The 20,928-nt window shown below is 40.0% G+C and overlaps 2 protein-coding genes and 1 pseudogene across 2 annotated transcripts in view; 1 reads left to right on the top strand and 2 right to left on the bottom strand.

Moving 5' to 3' along the window:
* The first annotated feature begins 675 nt into the window (after window positions 1-675).
* LOC115781343 (peroxisomal N(1)-acetyl-spermine/spermidine oxidase-like) lies at window positions 676-3,308 on the top strand (annotated as a pseudogene).
* Window positions 3,309-8,171: 4,863 nt separating this feature from the next.
* Window positions 8,172-10,942, bottom strand: LOC115781342 (uncharacterized). The gene is made up of 7 exons (XM_030730976.1): window positions 10,907-10,942; window positions 9,728-9,823; window positions 9,236-9,542; window positions 9,062-9,138; window positions 8,911-8,948; window positions 8,488-8,812; window positions 8,172-8,354 (listed from the first exon to the last, which is right to left on the bottom strand). The coding sequence occupies exons 1-7, from the start codon at window positions 10,940-10,942 to the stop codon at window positions 8,172-8,174; spliced, it is 1,062 nt and encodes a 353-aa protein (XP_030586836.1).
* A 1,007-nt stretch (window positions 10,943-11,949) lies between these two features.
* carmil2 (capping protein regulator and myosin 1 linker 2) overlaps window positions 11,950-20,928 on the bottom strand; it is an 83,621-nt gene continuing 74,642 nt past the window's right edge. Inside the window, 4 exon segments of the mRNA XM_030731381.1 lie at window positions 11,950-18,354; window positions 18,438-18,542; window positions 20,051-20,140; window positions 20,274-20,406. Of these exon segments, the coding sequence (XP_030587241.1) occupies window positions 17,786-18,354; window positions 18,438-18,542; window positions 20,051-20,140; window positions 20,274-20,406 (897 nt within the window). The 3' untranslated portion in view covers window positions 11,950-17,785.

Here is a 20,928-nt window from a genome sequence, read left to right as displayed (position 1 = left end):
ATACACACTTTTATATGGAATTATAGATTATAATATTTACATTGTGCAATAATAGTCCAGTTAGGGCTCAGAGTTGAGCAGACGGATGGCTTGTGGGTAAAAACTCTTCTTCAACCTTTCAGTCTTAGTCCTCAGGCAGCGGTAACGCCGGCCTGATGGGAGCAGGGAGAAGAGAGAGTGTCCGGGGTGGCTGGGCTGTTTTAGGATCTTCATGGCCCTCAGCCTGCACTGCTTGGTGTAAATGTCCTGCAGGTTGGGGAGGGTGGTTCTGATGGTCCGTTCGGCTGAACGAACCACCCTTTTTAGAGCCATGAAGTCCTGCTTAGTGCAGTTTCCCATCCAGGTGGTGATGCTCCCACACATGATGCTCTCGATGGTGCAGGTATAAAAGTTCCTGAGCACCTTGAGTGGGAGCTTGAAGTCTCTCAGCCGCCTGAGGAGGTAGAGACGCTGTCTGGCCTTCGTCACAGTGATGTTTATGTGATGAGTCCAGGACAGGTCCCGTGAGATGGTCACTCCCAGGTATTTGAAAGTGTCCACTCTTTCCACCTCAGCACCACTGATGACAAGTGGATGGTAGTCCCTCTGCTGCTTCCTGCTGAAGTTGTGGCCATGGAAGTGATTGGAAAAGTTGAATTCAACGATTTGTATGAGTGACTGAATACTTTTGGCAATATGGTGTATGTCGTGAACACAAGTCTGATTTTGTGTCATTTTATGAACACCGAACAAGGAAAAGTACACAAAGATTTGTTTTTCTTTAACAGGTAACACCATTACAGAGATTGGTGCAGCTTACATCCATGGCCCATCTAAGGAGAACCCAGTGTTTAGTCTGGCTCGTGACTATGGCCTCCTGCCTCCAGAAGCCCTCACCCCAGAGAACCAGGCTTTAGACGTTGATGAAGATCCTCCGTGGGTTCCCAACTGGTTCAGCAGTTCAGGTGACAAAGAAATACAGCAGGTGTACTTTAACAGTACACAGTCTGTCAGCTGCATAAGAGAATAAAAATGTGATTGTTATTAGAATTTTCAGTTCTGTCCTAAAGGTAAGCAGCTGAGTGCCGAAAGCATGGAACCAGCTATGGATATGTTTCAGGAGATTTTGAATGGTACTTGGCAGTTTCATAATCGCAAAGATACATCCTGGACCAGTGTAGGACATTTCATCTGAACAAAGGTACATTATTCTGATTGTATGTCCATGTTGATGCTATAAAGCCTGAATTTAAAAAATAAAAAAACAGAAGAAAAAATAAGCTATGTTGCATGTCTGTGTGTTGAAATTTGTCATTCTTTTGCAGGCATAGAGGCAAACAGCAGGAAGGTGGACAAATAAAACTGAAACTACCAGGAAGCTGTTACTTTCTGCCTTAAGTACCATGCTGAAAGTGGAGTGCTGTGGAAGTGCAACACATAGCATGGATGACCTGGACCTGGCAGGGTTTTCCATGTACAAGGGCCTACGTGGAGTGGACTGCACATTCCCGAGGTTTGTGCATCATCATATAAATAAAGGGTTTTAAGAAAAATGCCACATGGACTATAGCATTGTGTGCACTCTACCCTATTGCTCATTCATTTACTGCGACGCTCCTCTGTAGCACTTTAAGTTTACGCCCTCACCACCAGCTGCTATTAAAGCGTAAAGTTGTAATGAGTTATTAAAGTGGCAATAATTTAAATCCTTAGCTAGTTCCTTAAGTGTTTCTTTTCTTTATTTTTTAGTTGCACTATTTCTGAGAACCTGCTGTTTTTATTATATTAAACATGAAGCTCTTTGTGAGATAAGCATTAGACATCAGCTATTTGAGTTCTTTTTTTTTGTCTGTTTTTACAAAGCTCTGTAAATAAGTACTATAGAAATATAAAATGCCCTCAACTACTTCTTTTTTCTCCCAGTTAACCTTTTTATTTCTTGATTGATTGAATATTATGTAGGATTCTATTTAAAGTACACACACAGAAACCATGGACGTGGGCTGAGCTGATATATAACAAAGTAAGGATAAGGTAAACTGACCTTTCTGCACTCTGCTATGTTAAAAATCAAGGGTTTTGGTTTGTAATCCAGTTAATTTGGAGAATCATTAACTGCTGACTAAGTCTTGAATGACTGTGAAACAGCCGTGAAAACACCATGAAACTGCATCAGTGCACCGTGAGGCAGTCAGCTTGTGGCACCGCCACCCATGATTGAGGTTGTATGTACTGAACTAGACTGAGAGATACATATTTATACTGTTCCAATAGTCATTTAGTCAAAGTCCAAATTAAATATTGTAATGATTTAAAATATTTCACTTTGTGTATTGAATATAGAAGAAATAATATACATTTATATGCAAAAGTTCACTCTTTTGAATAAATTAAAGAAAATATATATTATATAATGTTTTTCATCTCTGTGCGTGAAATAGAGTATTTGTAAATTACGACTTCTGTCAGAGTTTAGTCTTTGGGGTTTTTTTTCTGTAGCCTTAATTTAACAACGAAGTGTCGTCTGCTGCAATTTTACATTTTCTTTTTGTCAGGATATCTGAAGAAGCAGCACTCAACTCTGTTCAGCCCTCCTCTCCCAGCCCACAAGCTGAAGTCCATTGAGACAGTAGGATTTGGAACGTGCGACAAAATATTTGTAGAGTTTGAATCGCCGTGGTGGGATGGTGACTGTGAGGTGATCTACCTTGCGTGGAAGGATGAGGTTTGTAATGCAGTCTCTGGAATAGTTTTCTAAGCATATACAAAATGTGTGTTTTTTACAGCATCACAAGAATATTTGACACAATTTTAAAGACATGAAATTGTTTCTTTGTTTTTGTTTTTTCTGCTTTGTTTTTTTCAATTTATATGATGCCAAATAATACCATAAATTATCTGACTGTGGAGCCAGGGATCGGTGACTATATAAACCCTTTGTGTCTTCAGGAGAGTTTGTCAGACCATGTGTCAGATGTGAGCAAATCCTGGATAAGGAAGTTGGTGTCATTCACTGTGCTTAAACCTAATGAATCGTAAGTGACATGTTAATCTGAGGCACAATGGCAATTCTTTCCTGTATGTTTCCTTTGGAATTCAAACCAGCAATGTGGCTTCTCTTGTTAACTCTCAGGGGTAGCCACGTTCTCTGCAGCTGGATTTGTGGACATGAGGCAGAGTATATGGAGACACTTCCTGAGGAGGAAGTCAGACATTCGATCACAGAGCTCGTCCGCACATTTACAGGTGAGTCTTATATCTGTGGTCTCAGCCTTGGAGCTCTTTCCTCCTCAGAATGGATGAAAACTGATGGTTTATTACTTTTATAATATTGCATTAAAGATGCAATAAATATGAAAAGATAAAATATCATTTAAATGTTTAATCTAAGAAACTTCTGTATGCAGTATCAGAAAAGTTCAGTTCTTCCTTTAGAAAACTATAAAACATCTGATTGCTACAGGAATAGAACTAATTTAAATAAAGACTGTATGCATATGTAAAACTGGGCACATTTACAGTAAGTGGATCTGTACTCCATTACACGTAAGAGTCTGGCTTTCAGAAACTACTAAAGAATGCAGCATTATCAGCAAAGTTTCAAAAAATGTAAACTTTGTTAGTACTTTAAGCATTTCCAGAGCAAATGCATCTTCAAACCAAGCAGCTCCCACTGTGCAAACATCAGTGTCATCAGGAAAAAAAGCATTTTATTATTGTAAATTCCTTTAGAACACACAATGTAGAACTGGATTGGAGCATCCTTTAGTTATAGCAGTGACTGAATATGAAGTAAAAATATGAGCCTTATTTTTGCATTTGTTGGCCTGATCTGTAATTATCTGTTCCAAAACTCTTCAAGGTCTTTCTTGGTGAAAATGAAGGTTTGCAGACCCACCACCTCTGTCAGCAGATCCTCCAGCTGCAGTTTGATCTCCTCCCTGCTCCTGCTGCTGTGCCTCCAAAAGGAGGTGCAGGGGTCAGCATGATCCACTCACATAGAGTCTCATGCAAACCTGCACTATATTTTGCACATTATCACTAAGTTCTGATGTACACAGAGGTGTCAAAGTCATTTAGTTAATGGGCTGCATGCTGTCCAGTTTAAAATGGACCAACTCAGTAAAAACCACTGCATAATAATGGACATGATCTTTAACAGTCAGAAAACATTCACGTCCTCATTTTATGAGCGACCCATTTACAAAAAGATGAACAGCCTGAGATGTTTTAATAAAAATAAAAATATATCCCAGTTTTTTATTTAGTTTACTGTTACACTGCAGTCAGTTTACAGTTTACACAAAGTTGATCTATGATGTCACCAAATCATCACATAGTTTTTTTAAGTAAACAACAGTTGTATTTTATGTCATTTTGACTCCATGTGTTCACTGCTGTTCAATAATGTCTGCATTACATCACCACAGCAAAAACAGCAGCAGTGCCTTTATTGTAAAATAATGACCAAGTAAACAAAGTAATTTTCCCACTTTGTTAAATTAAAAAATATCTGCAGCAAAACTTCAAGTATTTTAATCATTCCAGGTTTTCCAACATTACAAGAATTTTTTTATTTCCCTGCTGGGGTGATTTTATAATAATGTAAGAGTGACTTTTCTAAACTGACCAACTGTCTTTAACAATGGATTAATAAAGAATTTCTAAAAACTAATAATAATGACTCACCTTGTAAAAGTAGCATTACTGTCTACAGTGTTTACCCAGGATGTCGAACAATGAGCTACACTGATGGCAGCTGAGTTTGAGTTTGAGGAGTTTAGAGGCCAGAAATGTAACCTCATCAATAAGACCTGTGCTGCCTGAGCATATTAAACCTGTGTGGCTTTATTAATAACATTTCTTTCCTTCTAACCGGCTCCTTTTGTTCCTTTATTTGCCTCTGTTCCTCATTCTCTGCATTTTGTGTGAGCAACACTTTAAATGTTCAGAGTTGCGTGCCTGAGTACAGAGGATCTGTCTCCGAGGTCTGCACTGTCTTTATAACAGCCTCTGAGGAGCATCTGCAACTGCAGTTCCCCCCAAGGAGCTGATGGTGAAGGCAGTCTACTCGCGGGGCCTCGACATGCTTTTAAAAAAACATCAAACTGTTTACCATCAAGCACCTTACAGTTAGCCCAACTCAGGCAGAGTCACTGCCTGTAGCACAGGGTTTGATTTTGGACACTGCTGCTTAAGTGAATCTTCAAACTTCTTCAGGACTTTAACCTTTTAAGACTGCTGAAAAATGTGGATCTCGGGCTGAGGTCAGCATGAACTCCAAGGGACTGAATTTCTGGGATGTGCAGTTTCTGTAGAAAAAGGAATCCGTGTTAAGGTCATATAAAGCAGTACAATGTTTGAATATCCTCAGAAATGTCCTTTACATTTTATTTACATCTGAATATATGACCTGATGGTTCTACATGTGTACTTGCAGCATTAAAGTTCATGTTCACATCATATATTTTGCACAGTAGAACACTTATGAATAAACACAAGATTATGACATGTTCTTGAACATTAGCAGTTGTGTTCTGATGGCCTGCTGTGTTTTATACAGCTGTTGCATAAAGTGCTTTCAGTGCTCAGCTACAGTAGAAAAGCATATAAGTAACTAGTCTATTTACCATTTTACATGATATGATGGTATAGTGCAGGTTTCCATGAGACTGTATGTGACACATATGAGTAGATTAACGCGATTTTGTTTTTCTTGTGGACGGTCCTTAGAGTTTTTAAATGGCACAGAACAGACAGAAGGACCAGGTATGCTGCAGCAGTGCATACGATATTTTAATGAGGGTCACTCATACGCTGTTCTCGTAGACATGATGGCATGTTTACACGGTGTACACATCAGCTTGAGGTCTCTGAAAAGCAAACGGAATGATGCCGGGTTATATCGCAGAAAGGATTTGTCCTCTACCGACGTCATAACTAGGGCAATACGACTAGAACTTCGTGGACCTGGACAGCTCTTTGGCTACTGTTGTTTCTTGATCTTGATGCCATAATGTTGTGTTTGAAGAAATCCTTCGCTGACAAAGTCTTAATGCATATATACAAAGTTTATTACAAAAACAGACAGTGTCAAAACAGGCGCTTTCCTAGCTACCTGGGAGAGGGAATTTCCAATCCAAGCCCTAACTCAACTCAGCAAGGGGAGAACAAAGGTTATATAGTGTTGGCGAAACCCCCACATTCCTAACTTCCCATATATGGCTATGAAAACAGCTTCAACCCCTAACCTATAGCTGGACATATGGTCAATTCCTTATATGGAAGGCCAGAGAGGCTACAAGGGCCTTTTCTGCAGTCCTTTGTGCTGCATCTCAAGTTACTTTTCTGCACAAAGCAACAAAGGCTTTAAGGAAAGAGACCATATATGCATATATAGAGTTTAACATAGCAGTACAGACACCACACTACCGCATGATGTGACAGCTACTCAGACAAAAGTACAATCTGCGAGTGAGGAGGGATCATGTAATGAATTTGGTCCGGGAGCTTAATCCTCAAGGGTGCGAGAGGAGAGCACGCAGAAGGTTTATGAGAAGAACCTACAACTGCATGGGACCAAACTATATGTGGCACATAGATGGTTATGATAAACTCAAGCCATTCGGTCTGGCACTTTCAGGGTGCATCGACGGATTTTCCTGTAAAATACTGTGGCTTATATGTGGCGCAACAAATAATGACCCATCTGTGATCCCTCACTATTTCCTGTCATGTGTGCAAAACCTCGGTGTCATCCCCATGAGACTGAGAACCGATTGCGGCACGGAGAACGGGACAATGGCCGCAATTCAGTGCACGCTATGCCACCACCACAATGACTACTACTCTGGCGCGTCCAGCCACATGTGTGGCTCACCCACAAACAACCAGAGGACTGAGTCCTGGTGGTCCATAGTCAGAAAGGGAAGGGTATTCATACTTTAAATTCATTTCGAGTGACCATCGTTTATACATGGATATGCTGAAAATTATAACACTATATTACTGATTTTTATAGGTGTCAGTTCTGGATGGAGCTATTTGCAGACCTTAGAGAAGCTGGATACTTCAATGGGAGTCACAGGCATCAGTGTCTGCTGAAATATTGCTTTGGTGATGTTCAGAGGGACTTGGATGAGTGTATGAGACTGTGGAACAGTCACAGGATACGCCCCTCCAGAACAGCATCATGTCCAGGAGGAGTGTCAAATGAGCTCTACTACTTACCACACAGGTACTTTGGTGATAGATGGTATTTTCCATTTTATCATAAATTTAAATGTAATCATATCTTCTCTGTAATATAGGTTTGGCTCCAGAGACTGTGGATTTAAAATCGAAATGACTGAACTGGCTGCCTTTCCTGAGGCTCATCTGACAAGAGCTCCATGTGGGGACCCAAACATGCAAGAATACTTGGACTTTGCAGTGGAGCCCAATTATTTACAGAAACCAGAACAGTGGCAGTCTTCAACTGAACTGTATCTGAAACTAAAAGAAATTGCTCAGCTATGAATTGAAGGGAAGTTTATTGATTTATTTATTTACAGATACAAAAATCACAATGTCTAAAAGAAAGGCCAACCACGAAAAGGAGGCCCCAGTAAAAAGAAGGAGGGTCATTGAGCTTCCCATTCCTTCCGTGAACTTGAAGGAAGATGTGTGCATGGTCAAAGGGCAAAAGCGGAAGGACCATGGAGGATGCTCACCCATACCGGCAAAGAAAAGGAAACTTTTTGACCATGTGCCCAATGACGGGGAGCAAGCATCCTCCTCCACTGACACCAGGAAAAAAGATGAATTTCCAGTAAGTATTTTCAGGTATTGTCAGGTATAAGAGCACATGTGTTTTTATTTTCCATGCTAAAGTGTCCAAGCTGAGTTATCTAGCTTTATAGTTTATAGACAACCAAATCCTGGACTATTTTGAATTCCAAAGTCCATTTGTGACTTGAACACACTATATGAATCCAGGAGTGGTAATTGCAACACGTTTGAACATGTATTTGCCATTGGGAATGGAGAGTCATCCAGGAACTCTATTCCATTTTTATTTAGTGACATATATAGCATGCTGTAACCCTGCAATACCATAAATTCATAATTCTGCAAATGTATATGTGTAGGAACTAAACATCATCATTAAACAGTGCAGGAACAATGTTAAACTCTGTCCTACCACACTGGATTTATGTTATCCCCACTTCTCGCAAAGCTTTCCCTATTTCTTCATCAGTTATTAAATTAACTGTTGGTTTGAATGAAGGCTGGCCAGCAAGATACTGTACTAGATCTTCTGACAGGACACGGGGTCCCGGACCTCCATGTACAACTGAAACTGCAATCATCTTTCCTGCCAGGAAGTATTCATCCTCCCTAACAGCTGTGAATGAATTCATATTGTAAAATGAAAACATACATTGTTTACTTTAAGATATTGGGGGAAAAAAACATTCTGTGTCACATATATGTTTACTAATAATTAACCATCCATTAGTATAGCGCATATCTAACCCTATTTGCATTGTAGACCACGAACCGATGTCCCTCTGGTCCATCAAAAATTGGTCGGTCTTTCAGGTACTTTATTAGCAGAGTTAAAAATTCTCGTCTTGGACCACCTGCCTCAATCCCTTCCTCGTAAACACCTGCATCATTGGTAAATCTCACCAGCATGTCACAGTTTTCTGAATATGATGAACGTCTGAAACCTCTGACAGCTCCCTCCCAAACATTAGCCCTCGAGATGTTGAACCTGCTGACTCTTTTGTGATCAATAGGACGCGACGGGTTTGCTACAATGTCAGGTAGTGTTATGTGCATCTCAATCCTGTAAAGACAAAAAGTGATTCAATTAAAGAATAGCCCAGACAGTGCACACTTTTGCAACAATTATTTAAATCAACAATGTTGTACAAAGAAAAAGACTTATCTTTGGGAGTGCTTTGTTTTTGTGGTTCAAAAACCTGTGAGAAAAGTGCATAAATTTATCAGCAGTTTCTAATAGCTGCAATAACTGTTCCCTTACCATATTTAAAAAGGATGAAAATCATCAAATAAATAATTGATAATGTAGCACTGTGTCAGCTTGATTGAACTCAGCCCTGCTCCTTGATGTGATGACAATTTCAGAATCAGAGTCTGAGGTATCATCCGCTGCTGTAAAAGCAAACAGCTGATCATGTAGATACTGTAGATGTATCCCTCAGTAGAGTAAAATAAGTAAAAATATTGAATCTTGACATCCACTAACCTCCTTTAAAATGTGTTTCAAGGCAAATGAAAAATGTGATTCTGGAATATGGCCCTCCTAGTTCCTTTTTATAGTCTGCCAATTTGAATGGCCTTTCTGATCCAGGCACATGGACTACCTCTGAGCAGTCTGGATACAACAGGATGTACTGTCCTTCTTCTATGTCCTTGTTAAATCTTCGCATTTTCTTGACAGCCTGTTGCAGTACCTCGGGTACTCCTACCTCTGGGTCTACAAATAATGGGACTGTTTTCCCTTTTAGAGGTTTTAAATCAGTTCCACTTGGCACCATCAATCCAATGTTTATCTATGACAAAGATGATATTAATTTCATGTATTAAACAAAGGTAAAAATTAAAGATAATACACACATCTGTGTTTCTATGGAGAATGTGGTGTCCCTCCATGGTATAATTTGTGCCGCCACAGTTTCACAGTGAGCCAAGTCAGACAGTCCAGTACTGATTACACGATCAGTACTGTACAACTTACCTGGATGTGTTTTCGTTCTTTAGCCCGGTGTCTTCCTCTAGGCCCGTAGTTAAAAGACTGACGCTCTTTGGACTTCGAGCTTCGGTATTCCAGGAACTGTTTATATGACGGGCAAGGTTTTTCTGCTGAAATTAACAAAGCTCTGTCTCAAAAAACAAAGTGAGCTAACCAATGACACTAATAGCTTTCATTCGCATAGGCTACTTCAGATAGCGAGCGTTATGCTGCACTTTGTTTATCATTATCCGGCTGTTGACATATCCCCTGTGCCTCAGGACCTTCCGTCTGTTCTGTGCCGTTTAAAAACTCTAAGGACCGTCCACAAGAAAAACAAAACCACGATAATCTACTCATATGTGCACCACAAAATGTGCAAAACGCCACTCGATTGCTGTCCATCTTGGGTCGAAATGCCCGCTTCCCTTATCACTTCCGGGTCAGCCTCGGAGTTAGTACCTACCCTTTCCGGTTGGTATTGGCACTTGTAAAAGTCTTTCGAGTGATGTTAATTTGTTTTCTGAAATGTTAATTTGTTCTGAACTTGTAAAAGTGTTTCTCGTACTGTTAATTTGTTTTCTAAAATGTAAATTTGTTTTGGAACTTGTAAAAGTGTTTCAGATTTTGCAATTTTGGTTTGCACCTCCCGGCCACCGTACCGTAGTTTGAGGCTCTGCTGAGCGACCTGAAAAAAGTTGAAACCATGTCAATCGCAGTGGACGAGTCAACAAATCAGTGTGACACGGCACAGTTGTGCGCGTATGTGCGCTTCTATGATGCGGGACACCGGTGTTTTCGCGAGGAGTTGCTCTGCCTTCTACCCCTCAAAGGTCACACTCCAGGCGAGCTGTTCAATCTCAGCATTCTTTCAAGACAGCGGGTTAGATATGACTCGGGTCTGTATGCTTGTGACTGACGGTGTTCTGTCAGTGACTGGGAAAGTGAGTGGACTGACGAGGTTCAAATCAGTTGAACCTCGGACTACAGGGCAGAGAGAAAACCATCACTGATCTGGTGGAACAGCCGAAGAGCTGCGCACAAAAGGACTGATCAAGTTTTGGAGTGACATAAATGTTCACCAGTTCCCAAACCTTAAGAAAATAGCTGTTACTGTGCTTAGCATGTTTGGCTCCACGTGTGTGTGAATCAAGTTTTTCTCACATGAACGCAATTAAATCAAACCTGCGATGCTCCGTGACTGATTCCACCTTGCACCATTGCCTTCGTATTGCACTGACTTCCTATGAGCCAAACGTTACTGCTATTGTTCAATACAAAAAATGTCACTTCTCACACTGATGTCATTAAGACAGCATTACTCTGAATGTGCAGAAGTAGCTTTAAATTTGCAGTTTTGGAACTTGTAAAAGTGTTTCAGATTTTCAGCCACCTCGACAGGACAAGATTCAGCAGTACATCTGCATCTGAAGGAAAAAGGGCACTCTTTTGAGGATGCCAATGTTCGCATTTTGGACAGGGAAAACAGATGGTTTGAAAGAGGAGTGAAAGAAGCCATCTATGTCCACTGTGAACAACCATCATTGAACAGAGGAGGTGGATTACGTCACCAACTTTCCCCCGCTTACAGTGCTGTCCTGAGCTCCCTTCCCAGACGTCTCAACCCCCATTCACACCTTTGTTCCAGTGACCTCAATAGGCCACAGGAAACAATGGAGCGGAGTCCTAAATTGGTTTCAACTGAAACCACTGATTAATATGACCCACGCCCTCTTCACACCTGGGCACATGTGTTCACGCACATGATCAATAGAGGGTCATAACCACCTCCAGGGGACTACGCCCACAGGGGGTTAAATACCTGGGTCTCTCCACCATTTGGTTGAGAACTGAAGAAGCCTTTCGGATGAGAGGTGAAACGTCTTCAAGAAACAAAAAGAAGTCCAGTCGCCTTTTTCAAGCTCCAGAGAAAGCTCGTTCCTAATTCTATGTAATTCAGTTTTATTTATATAGTGCCAGTTCTCATCAACAGCTATTTCAAGGCACTTTATAATGTAAGGCAAAGACCCTACAATATTAGCAAGAGAGCCTCAACAATCAGATGATCCCTTATGGGCAGCACGTGGCAACAGTGTAGAGGAAGACCTCCCTTTCAACAGGAAGATCAAGGGTTGAAAGAGAAAAGACAAACGAGGAGCACAGAGACTCTTCACTGAGACAGATGATGTCACAATTTAAAAAAAAAACATACAAAATTATGACACAACTCAATCAACTTTTTAATAATCTTAAGTATAGGTTCACACTCTGTTCATAACTTTGTTTTTGTTTGCTCTATGTAGTTTTGTACATATTCTGTGCGTGCAAGGCAAACATGAACACGAAGGTAGAAAATAAACTCTCCTCTGGGATAAGATGAAGGCTCAGGTCAGACATCACAGGGAGATGAACTGAGGTCTGCTCTTATAAAACACACACCATTCACCATAACCACCCTGAGAGTTTCATACACAATGTTTTCTCTGATTATATAGTTTTGTTTTTCATTGTGATCTTATCTGGTCCTTCTGGGGAAAATGATATAGATAGCTGACTAAAGGAGTTTGATTGTATGAATATAACATACTCATGTGATCCCACAGAAATCAGTGAGCAGAGCTTTAGTGTTCCATGGATTCAGCTGAAGAGTCTAAAAAGGCTTAATGTGAAAACAAGGCAAAAAGAAAAATCTCAAAAATTGAAAACCTTTCCCACATCAGTGGTATGAGAGGATATGCTATGGATACTATAAAGGAAATGATTTTCAGTCCATATAAATGTGACACCCCCCCCCAAAAAAAAGCTGTTTGGAGACACTTGTCCTGTATAACAAGAGTAGAATTTCTAAGAAAAAAATGAAAATACAATTAAACTCATAACAGCATCAATATTATGGCAAACTCTGAACCTCTGAACATTCATCAGGTCACTGGTGAACCTCTTAGGGTTCGGATCAGGTGTCGTTTTAGTCAGAACAAAACAAGCATGGTTTCAGAAACCAGAAGATATTAGATTTCAAATCAAGTTTCTTGCATGCACATGCACTTACTGTTTTTCTGTTTTCATTTGGGTATGATAGTGAACTTAATCCTGCCTTTACTCCAACCCTAAATGTAGTAGCACCAGCAACCTGGTGGATCTCAAGAGGCAAAGCTTTACTTGTACTTGATTGAAAGGCCTTGTGCTGTACTCCTGAGTGGATGTCGCAGCTTAAAGAAGAATTTCAGTTGGAATCTTCATCCATCCAAACCAAAGAAAAGCTAAACTGATATGGTGACAAATGAAAAAGAAACGGCATGGCTATTGAGGCTGTTTTATGTGAACTTACAGCCCTTTAAAGAGAATGCTTCATTGGGGGTATGTGTGCAAAAGAAATGTTTTTGTGCTGTTTTTCCTTTTGATTTTTAATGGCCCTGAATTTTGATACACTTCTTTATTTCATGAGGAAATCCAAAGAATTTTTTTTCTTTTTGGAGGATGAAGTCAAAGAATTAAAGCTTGAAATTCACAGCAACATTGCAGAATACCAGGGAATTTTCACTGGGCACTACTGAGGTCCTGCAGAAATGTTTCAGGCTATGTTGCGCGCTGTATGGGGAGGAGAAAAGCAAGAGACAGGCTGACGGCTGATGGCTGTTATTTAGCTCCAGACCACCTGTGTCAGCTGAGTTCTAAAGAGCCATATAATTGTAAGGAGTCACTGCTTGTGCTCAGTTACTTATAAAACCAAAAATAACCACATACACAAAGATAAGAAACAATTTAGACACACCCAGAATACCTGACCGTTGTTGTCAGGGTTAAGCCTTAGCACTAGAGTAAAAACAGGATGGCAAACAGGAAAAACTGGTTGCTGAGACACTGCAATGATTTATTTATTTTTCTGTCAGCAATTGTTTGCAAGTAGTTGTGGTGACCAACTGAGTGCTCAGAGGTTGGGTGTGCAGCACCCTTAACCTCTCAATTTTTCTAATTTTGGTCACAAGGCAATTGCACGGGTCACCTGTTGGGAGGCAACCTGTCTCCAGACAGTTGGAGTTTGACTTGCAGTGACTGCAGTGTCTCTCAGACAAATTGCCAAAAATTTACAAATAATCCTGATTTAATTTACAAGTGCAGACAGACTGCCAGCACGCAGTCAGTCAGATTCAGTCTGCACTAGTGAACACAACTTGTCTCCAAGTGAGGATATAATGAATCACACTAACCTGAGTTGGTCAGGTTTATGGCAGGCAATTTACTGAAAATTGTGGTAAATTTAATGCCAAAAAACATTGCCTAGTTTGCACCTGATATGTATGTGATGCCATTATGAGTGTTTATTTATTTATTTGGGGAGATAGTATAAGAACCAATGCATAAGCAGCACAGCTGGAGGGCTCAAAGCTGTAAGCAAAGTGCCAAAACTTGGGCTCTGTCCTGTAGCTTTTTATTCAGTTGTCATTCTGAGTGTTGAGAGCCAAGCCCCACATAATCCTGCATTCCAGTGTTTTAGTCACATTTCTACACAAAGATCAGTACACAATGAAAACATCCCTGCATGTGGTTTCTCAGCAGCGCGCACACAGAGCAACATGCTTGACAGGTGCTATTGCATATCGATATATGATGACATATGTTTGTCAAAATGCAGCTATTAATGGGACTGTGTTAGTGTGACAGATTAATGTCTGAATACTACAATAAGTAATATTGATTTTAATAAGTACCCAGAGTGATGCGTGCCTTTCCACATGACACAGTAACGGTATCTTCACGGACACAGACGGCTCAGCAGCTGACAGTAAATAAAGTTTTGTGTTCTATGCATCGCACATGTCAAAGATTTCAGGTTTATATGGAGGAATAGTTTGTGATAAAGCAGCTCCACCTGAGTCTCAGTCCTCAGGTCCACACAGTCCCAAGCAATTTCTATCAGAAGAGTTCAGCTTTATAATAGAAACACACTGATTCTTCTTTAGCCTCTAAAATGCCTGTTTCTCTGTTTTCAGAGAAAAACACAAGCGTAAAACCTTTCGCGCTGTTCTTGGTAGAATGCTGGTCATTACCCAAAGGAACTAGCTGCATCTTTGTTCATAAATATATGTATATGTATTGTAAATTTGCCCATTCACTAACTGTGGCCCAGTCTGTGGCTAAGAGTCACACTTGGTGTGTGGATTCTGCATAGTCCATAAACTGTTTGCTTATCAAGTTGACTATTCAAGCCAGGCCAAAACACCCTGGCTTTGTCATCGTACCACACCTCTGATGTAAACGGCAATAAATTTGCAGCAGAGAGCAACAGAGTTGCAATTTTTTTGCCAATTTATCTGTTAATTGCCCGCTTATGACAGTCTGCATATAACTGCCAACTTGACCCAAACCGATTGAAGTCTAACTCCATCTTATTGCCGTTTTATCGCCACCTTGACGCACCAACATCACTTTGAAGATGTAACACAATGCGAGTGAGACCTGGTCCCCATCTGAAAAGGCTAAATCACAAATTGTTTGCACACAGTCACAATATTGTCACAAAGGAAGTAATCAATGCAGCAAGTGAACCCCAGTTTTTCATCTCTATCCACGAGTTTGTTCATAATGAAAGGGGTGTTTGCACCAATGACCAAACAGCAACAGGTCTAGAGGTAAATACCTATCTCAAGAAAACTGTAATGTGAGGGTTTTGAAAAATAATCCAGATGAAAAAAACTGCTTCTGAAGGCAAACTCTGACCTAATATGCCAGTATAATTATCAGTATCACTGCCTCATCATTAAGGCACATGTAGATTTTACTACACAATTGCTTATTGTGTAAACATTTTGCTTGAATTTATTTATACTGTCTACGACAGCTGTAACCGTATTCTTTGAGCTGCAGCGGTGGTGGTGTTAGGAGATCTGAGAGCAAGCAAAGAACAAATGTTTAAAAAATGTTTTATAGTCTTGATCTCTTATCTTGATCATAAAACCAGCCCAGCGCATGTGAGGTTTGCAGCAGAAGTTAACATGCTGATGTGCCACCTGCTTCATGCTGGAGGCCTCTTATGAGGAACTGCCCCTTTACTGCTAAAGAAAAAAACTAAATAAATATTATCTACATATCAGTTTCATATTAATGCATCCTTCTAATATAATAACCTTATGCAATTGTAATGAGCAGTCTAATTGATGTTTACTCAAAGAAAGAGAGAGAAGGATAATAAATAATGTGTCTGAAAATACAGTTTGATCTATTAATCTGCAGGATTTCAGTAGTATTAGTGAACAGTTACTTTTTATAATCCAACAGAGGTTACTTTGACATAAGGTAACCTCACCAGCCTTTCCCTGGACTCTCAATTCACAATGTTGTGAGTTTTTTATTTTGTTTGGTTTTGTTTCTTTGTTAGTTTTGGGGATAAATAAATAAATGCAAAAAAAAAAAATCTCATCCATCAAACAGCTACCAAAGCCCAATGCATTTTGAGTAAATAACAAGTAAAACCAAACATCCTCAATGAAATAATGAATGTGTCTAAATAACGTCAGTCACAATGAGACATAAAGTACAAATGTAGTTTCTGGAAATCTAGTCAGCTTCTCGATGGGGACAAAATCAAATAGGCAAAGTGAAAAAACACCTACTACCAGCATCTTCTAGCCACAAACTACATCATGGGGTTTGTACTACACTTTATAACAATTTTAAGTTTGTGCTAAAAATATGTCTTTGACATGATATATTCAAACCAAATGTGACGTTGCAGTAAACTCAGAAATGTATTGTTTACTAATTTCAAAAATTTCATTTTGTAGAAAGTGTAAGGGAAAGATTTCACAGTCGCCAAGGTGATGTATGTGATTTCAGACTCAGACTGACGCTGAGCCTGAAAGATGTGTGCAGGCTGACTGAAAAATGAATTCTATAGGTTGCATATTATTCAATGCAAGGATAGAAGTGATTAAAAAATACTGAGTCTGCAGCAAAAATAACAGGATGAACATTTTTGACATCAGATAAGAGGATGAGCACACGCTGACACACTCAGCAGATACATGGTTGGTGCATATGTGTCCAGCTAGCTACAGCTAACAGTCAGTACAGTAACTCTTTGGGGTGAATTAGCATAGACTGCAATAACAAACCAGCACTCAAATTCATATGAATAACCCAGGCTTCCACTGTATATATAACACATTAAAAAAAATCACCCCACAGAATAAATGTACCAACTGTACAGAAGCTAGCATGCAGGAAAAGTCCATAACATCTGGGTGCAATATATCTGTGGTTCTCACACTGCCAAAGAGAACACCCTGAAATGAGAGTGATTCTACAAGTGAGTACAACAGTGCAGCAGATAGTTTAACAAGTAAAATTGTTCACAACTGGATACAAGTACCAGAATTGGCACATATACTCATTTGTGATTACTCTTTTGAGAAATCCCATTAGCCATTTGAAATTTCAAAATGGGAGCCATTTTCAAGATGGCCGTTCACTCTGGTAAGAAAATGTCACCCTTTGAGACAAAGTCAAGTCTTGACCTTTTGAATGAGCTTAGTATCACACCATTCAATGTTGCTCCAATGGTCCTTTGGAATTAGAAATTTGATCAATTGAAAGTATTCTGTTTATGTATGTAGCAAAATTAATCAACATTAAGTACCAGATTTGTCTCAGATTTTTCTGAAAAATCAAATAAAGTACTGGAGAAGTTTTTAAGTTGTCAATTTAACTTCCCCATAGTTGAAAAACACAAATCAAGACTAAAAACTCCAGTGGCTGAAGTGTAGTAGAGGAGCTGGTTCCTGTGCTGGAAGTGGCAGCCATCTTTTAAAATGTGACCAATTTGAAAATTCAAGTTGTTTTATGTGATTTTTCAAATTAATAACTCCAGAAGGACAAGCACACAGATTTTGGTGCTTGTGTCCAGTTTTGAAAGATTTTCTAGTTTTTTTGCTGCACTACGACACTCACGTTACTCTCAGATCTCATATTCCCTCCCAGTTCCAGATCTCAGTGATGTCACAGAGCTCTCCTTCCTAACTCTTCCAGGTGTATGTGTTTCTCCTCAGGTAAGTCAATCTGTGTATGCTATTCAGACAGAGGGGGCTCAGTTCTTTGGTCTGCTGGCTCTGCCTTCACTGTGGGATGTTTAGAGATGGCCTCTCGCTCTGGTATGCTGTTTCTCAGATCCGCTGTGGCTGGCACTGTGCTGGGGCTCTTCTTCTTGTGAGGTGCAGGACTTCCTTGGGGGATGTCTGAATATCCTGATGTGACTGGGATTGTGCTGAGGGTCTTTTCTTGGGGTGCTGGGGAGACTAGTAATTTTTCTAGAGTTTGGGGTGATGCTGGGGCTGTGCAGGTGCTCTTTTTCTGGGATGGGGAAATCACTAGAGACTTTTCCAGTGTTTGGGTCTGTGGTGCAGGTCTCCCTTGGGTGGGTAAAGCTTTGTCGCTGGAGAACTGGGGTGCATCTGCTTCATGTTGAGCTTCACCTGTAGAGAAGGGACACCCTGAGCCTGAGCTTTCGCCCTTTCCTGGATGGGGGTGCTTGGTTTCAGCTGCTGTGCTTCCACATCCAATTCTTCCTCTCTTTTCCTGCAGCTCCTCCTTCTGACGAATGCCCTTCTCTTCGTCTGTCTGCTTGCCCATGTCACTTGCTGTAAAGATGAGTGACATACAGATTAATAAGTAAGCCAAAGGATGAAAAGGGGGGTAAGTTATGAGCATGACTTATAACGACCTCTCTGTCCTTCCTCTCCACTGGATGGATCTTCAGTGCAGGATGGCAGATCACTTCTGTTCCCTCGGAATCGGATGGGTGACCTCTGTAACACCGCCTTCAGCTCTGAGAAAGACACGCATGAGGAAGAAGGCTATGAGGAAACCTGAAGAGTTAATCAGCAATTATCACTTTCCACCAGGACCTTGGAAAACCTGGTGGGAACTGGAAAACCAGTTCACTTCATTTACTACATTATAGTGATGAATGGATGAAATGATAGTAATTGACTGGTACTTATATATGTAGCACTTTTTTCAAGCACTCAAAGCACTTTTTCCTATAAGCCTCATTCTCCCAATCACACAGACATTCATACAATCACTTTTTTCTACGCCTAAGCTCCTTGTCAAACATTTACACACACACACACACACACACTCACAATGGATGCATCAACTCGGAGTCGGTATCTTGCCCAATGATACTCGACATGCAGACTGGAGGAGCTAGGCATCGAAGTGCCCACATTCACAACTGGTAGACAACCTGCTCTACCCCAGCATCCGGAGCTGCCCGGGCTCATGAATGATTTAGCCGACTTAAGTGGACAACTTCGGCTGAATGGGTAAAATGGTGTTAACCCTTCATAAGGTACTCACTGAAATTCAAAATTTCAACCCTAGAGTGTATTGGAGGATATTACAGGACTTTTTCTTTTTTTTTAATTTGTGACTTTCCATTCTTTATGCAAATTAAGTTACCATGTGTGGTCATAGCATTTGCTTGGTTCTCTATGTTTCATTCAAGCTATTATTATAAATAAGTAAGGTCAAAAGATAATTAGCTAACTAAAGGTTTAGCTAATATGTGGGTGATTGGGACCTTTGGTCCTGTAAGTGACAAGAAACTCTAACCACACAAATGAGACACACAAATTAAGTGACATCAGTTTGACAGGTCATAATAAACTGTAGCAGTACTTAATACTGAGAAACGGTTGCTTTGAATAGGCTCAGTTGTTTTCAGGAAGTTATGATTAGTTGCATATAATATTTATATTTCATTCTGAGACGGAGCTCTTGGTCATTCCTGGGCCCCATTGTTTCATTAACATTTGACCCTGAGCATGAACACTCACTGGGAGTGATTGTTACAGAAGTCTTTGTCAGTGTGGCCTATCAACAGTTAAACTCCTGTTCTTGGCCACACAAATGTAAATTTAAGCAACACAACTGAAATTTGAATTGAATTTTGACCCTAAAAGTTAATAATATTGTAGGGTCTTTACCTTACAATATAAAGCGCCTTGAGGCGACTGTTTGTTGTGATACTGCGCTATAAAAATAAAACTGAATTGAATTGCTAATCAAATAGTTGCAGGCTGGGGAGTTGCTGCGGTATGAAGCATAATTGTTTTTCTATTTAATTAAACCTAAGTCATGGGAAATATTTAGTATGTGTCAATACAACAGAAGTAATGATCACTGCTCCTGAAATCAGAGCACAAGTCCATACGATGTCCAACAACATTTGAGGAATTACTTTTTTTTATTTATGTATATTTTAATCACACTTTTTGACTTCCCACTTTAGCATTTTTGGTATTCGCTGTTACTTTCGTAAAGCCTCACCTTGTGTCATGGCAAAAGCATCCTCATGAACAGACACAGCTCTGCGCTGTGGAGGGGGCCTCATGTGTTGGCGTGGCTTAGGAAGACTCTCTGAAGATACACACAAGCAGATTCTTAAACTGACTTAATTCTACTCCTGATTTGTCATTAAAACTCACTGAAAGTTGGATCAGAACCACTATAATTCAGATGCATTTCTTTTACTAAGACAGGTCAGACATACCCTCCGTCACCGATTGTGCTTTCTCAGCACGATCCTGTGTGCTGGGACCCCTCCAGGGAGGGACTGAAGAAAGCAGCGCTTTCCTAGAGGACACAGTGGATGCTGCACCCTGGGGACCCTCCTCGCTTCCATCCTAGGAATAAAGATCAGAAGATGTTCAGTGAACTGTGACACAAATAGCATGATTTTCATGAAGGACATAAGTGTATACAGTTAGGTCCATAAGTATTTGGTCACTGACATACTTTGTGTAATTTTATCTCTATACGCCACCACGGGGGATTTGAACTCAACCAAGATGTGATTGAAGTTCAGACTTTAGGTTTAATTAAAGGGATTTAAACAGAAATATTGCATCAACAGCTGTCACTCATTTTCAGAGGCTCAAAAGTAATCAGACAAGATGTTTTTCATTTATAGTTTTTTCCTCATTAATATAACAACAATATAGGAATCATTACCTAGGTAGCTCTAATGAAGAGAAAACTCATGAAATGATTTGAAATGATTTAGAACATCCTCACAAAATCAAAGAAAAATAGTTTTGTTAGCTTTGTAATTACAAAGTATTGTTTATTTTTTTTTTTTTTTGATTTTCATTTCAGTTAACTGAAGTGTTTTTTCATACTTTGTTTTAGTTAATTTTAGGAAACTA

This window comes from Archocentrus centrarchus, chromosome 6 (genome assembly GCF_007364275.1).
Source record: "Archocentrus centrarchus isolate MPI-CPG fArcCen1 chromosome 6, fArcCen1, whole genome shotgun sequence".
Classification (NCBI taxonomy): domain Eukaryota; kingdom Metazoa; phylum Chordata; class Actinopteri; order Cichliformes; family Cichlidae; genus Archocentrus; species Archocentrus centrarchus.
The sequence above is the reverse complement of the archived record's forward strand: the minus strand, read 5'-3'. Positions and strand labels throughout refer to the sequence as shown.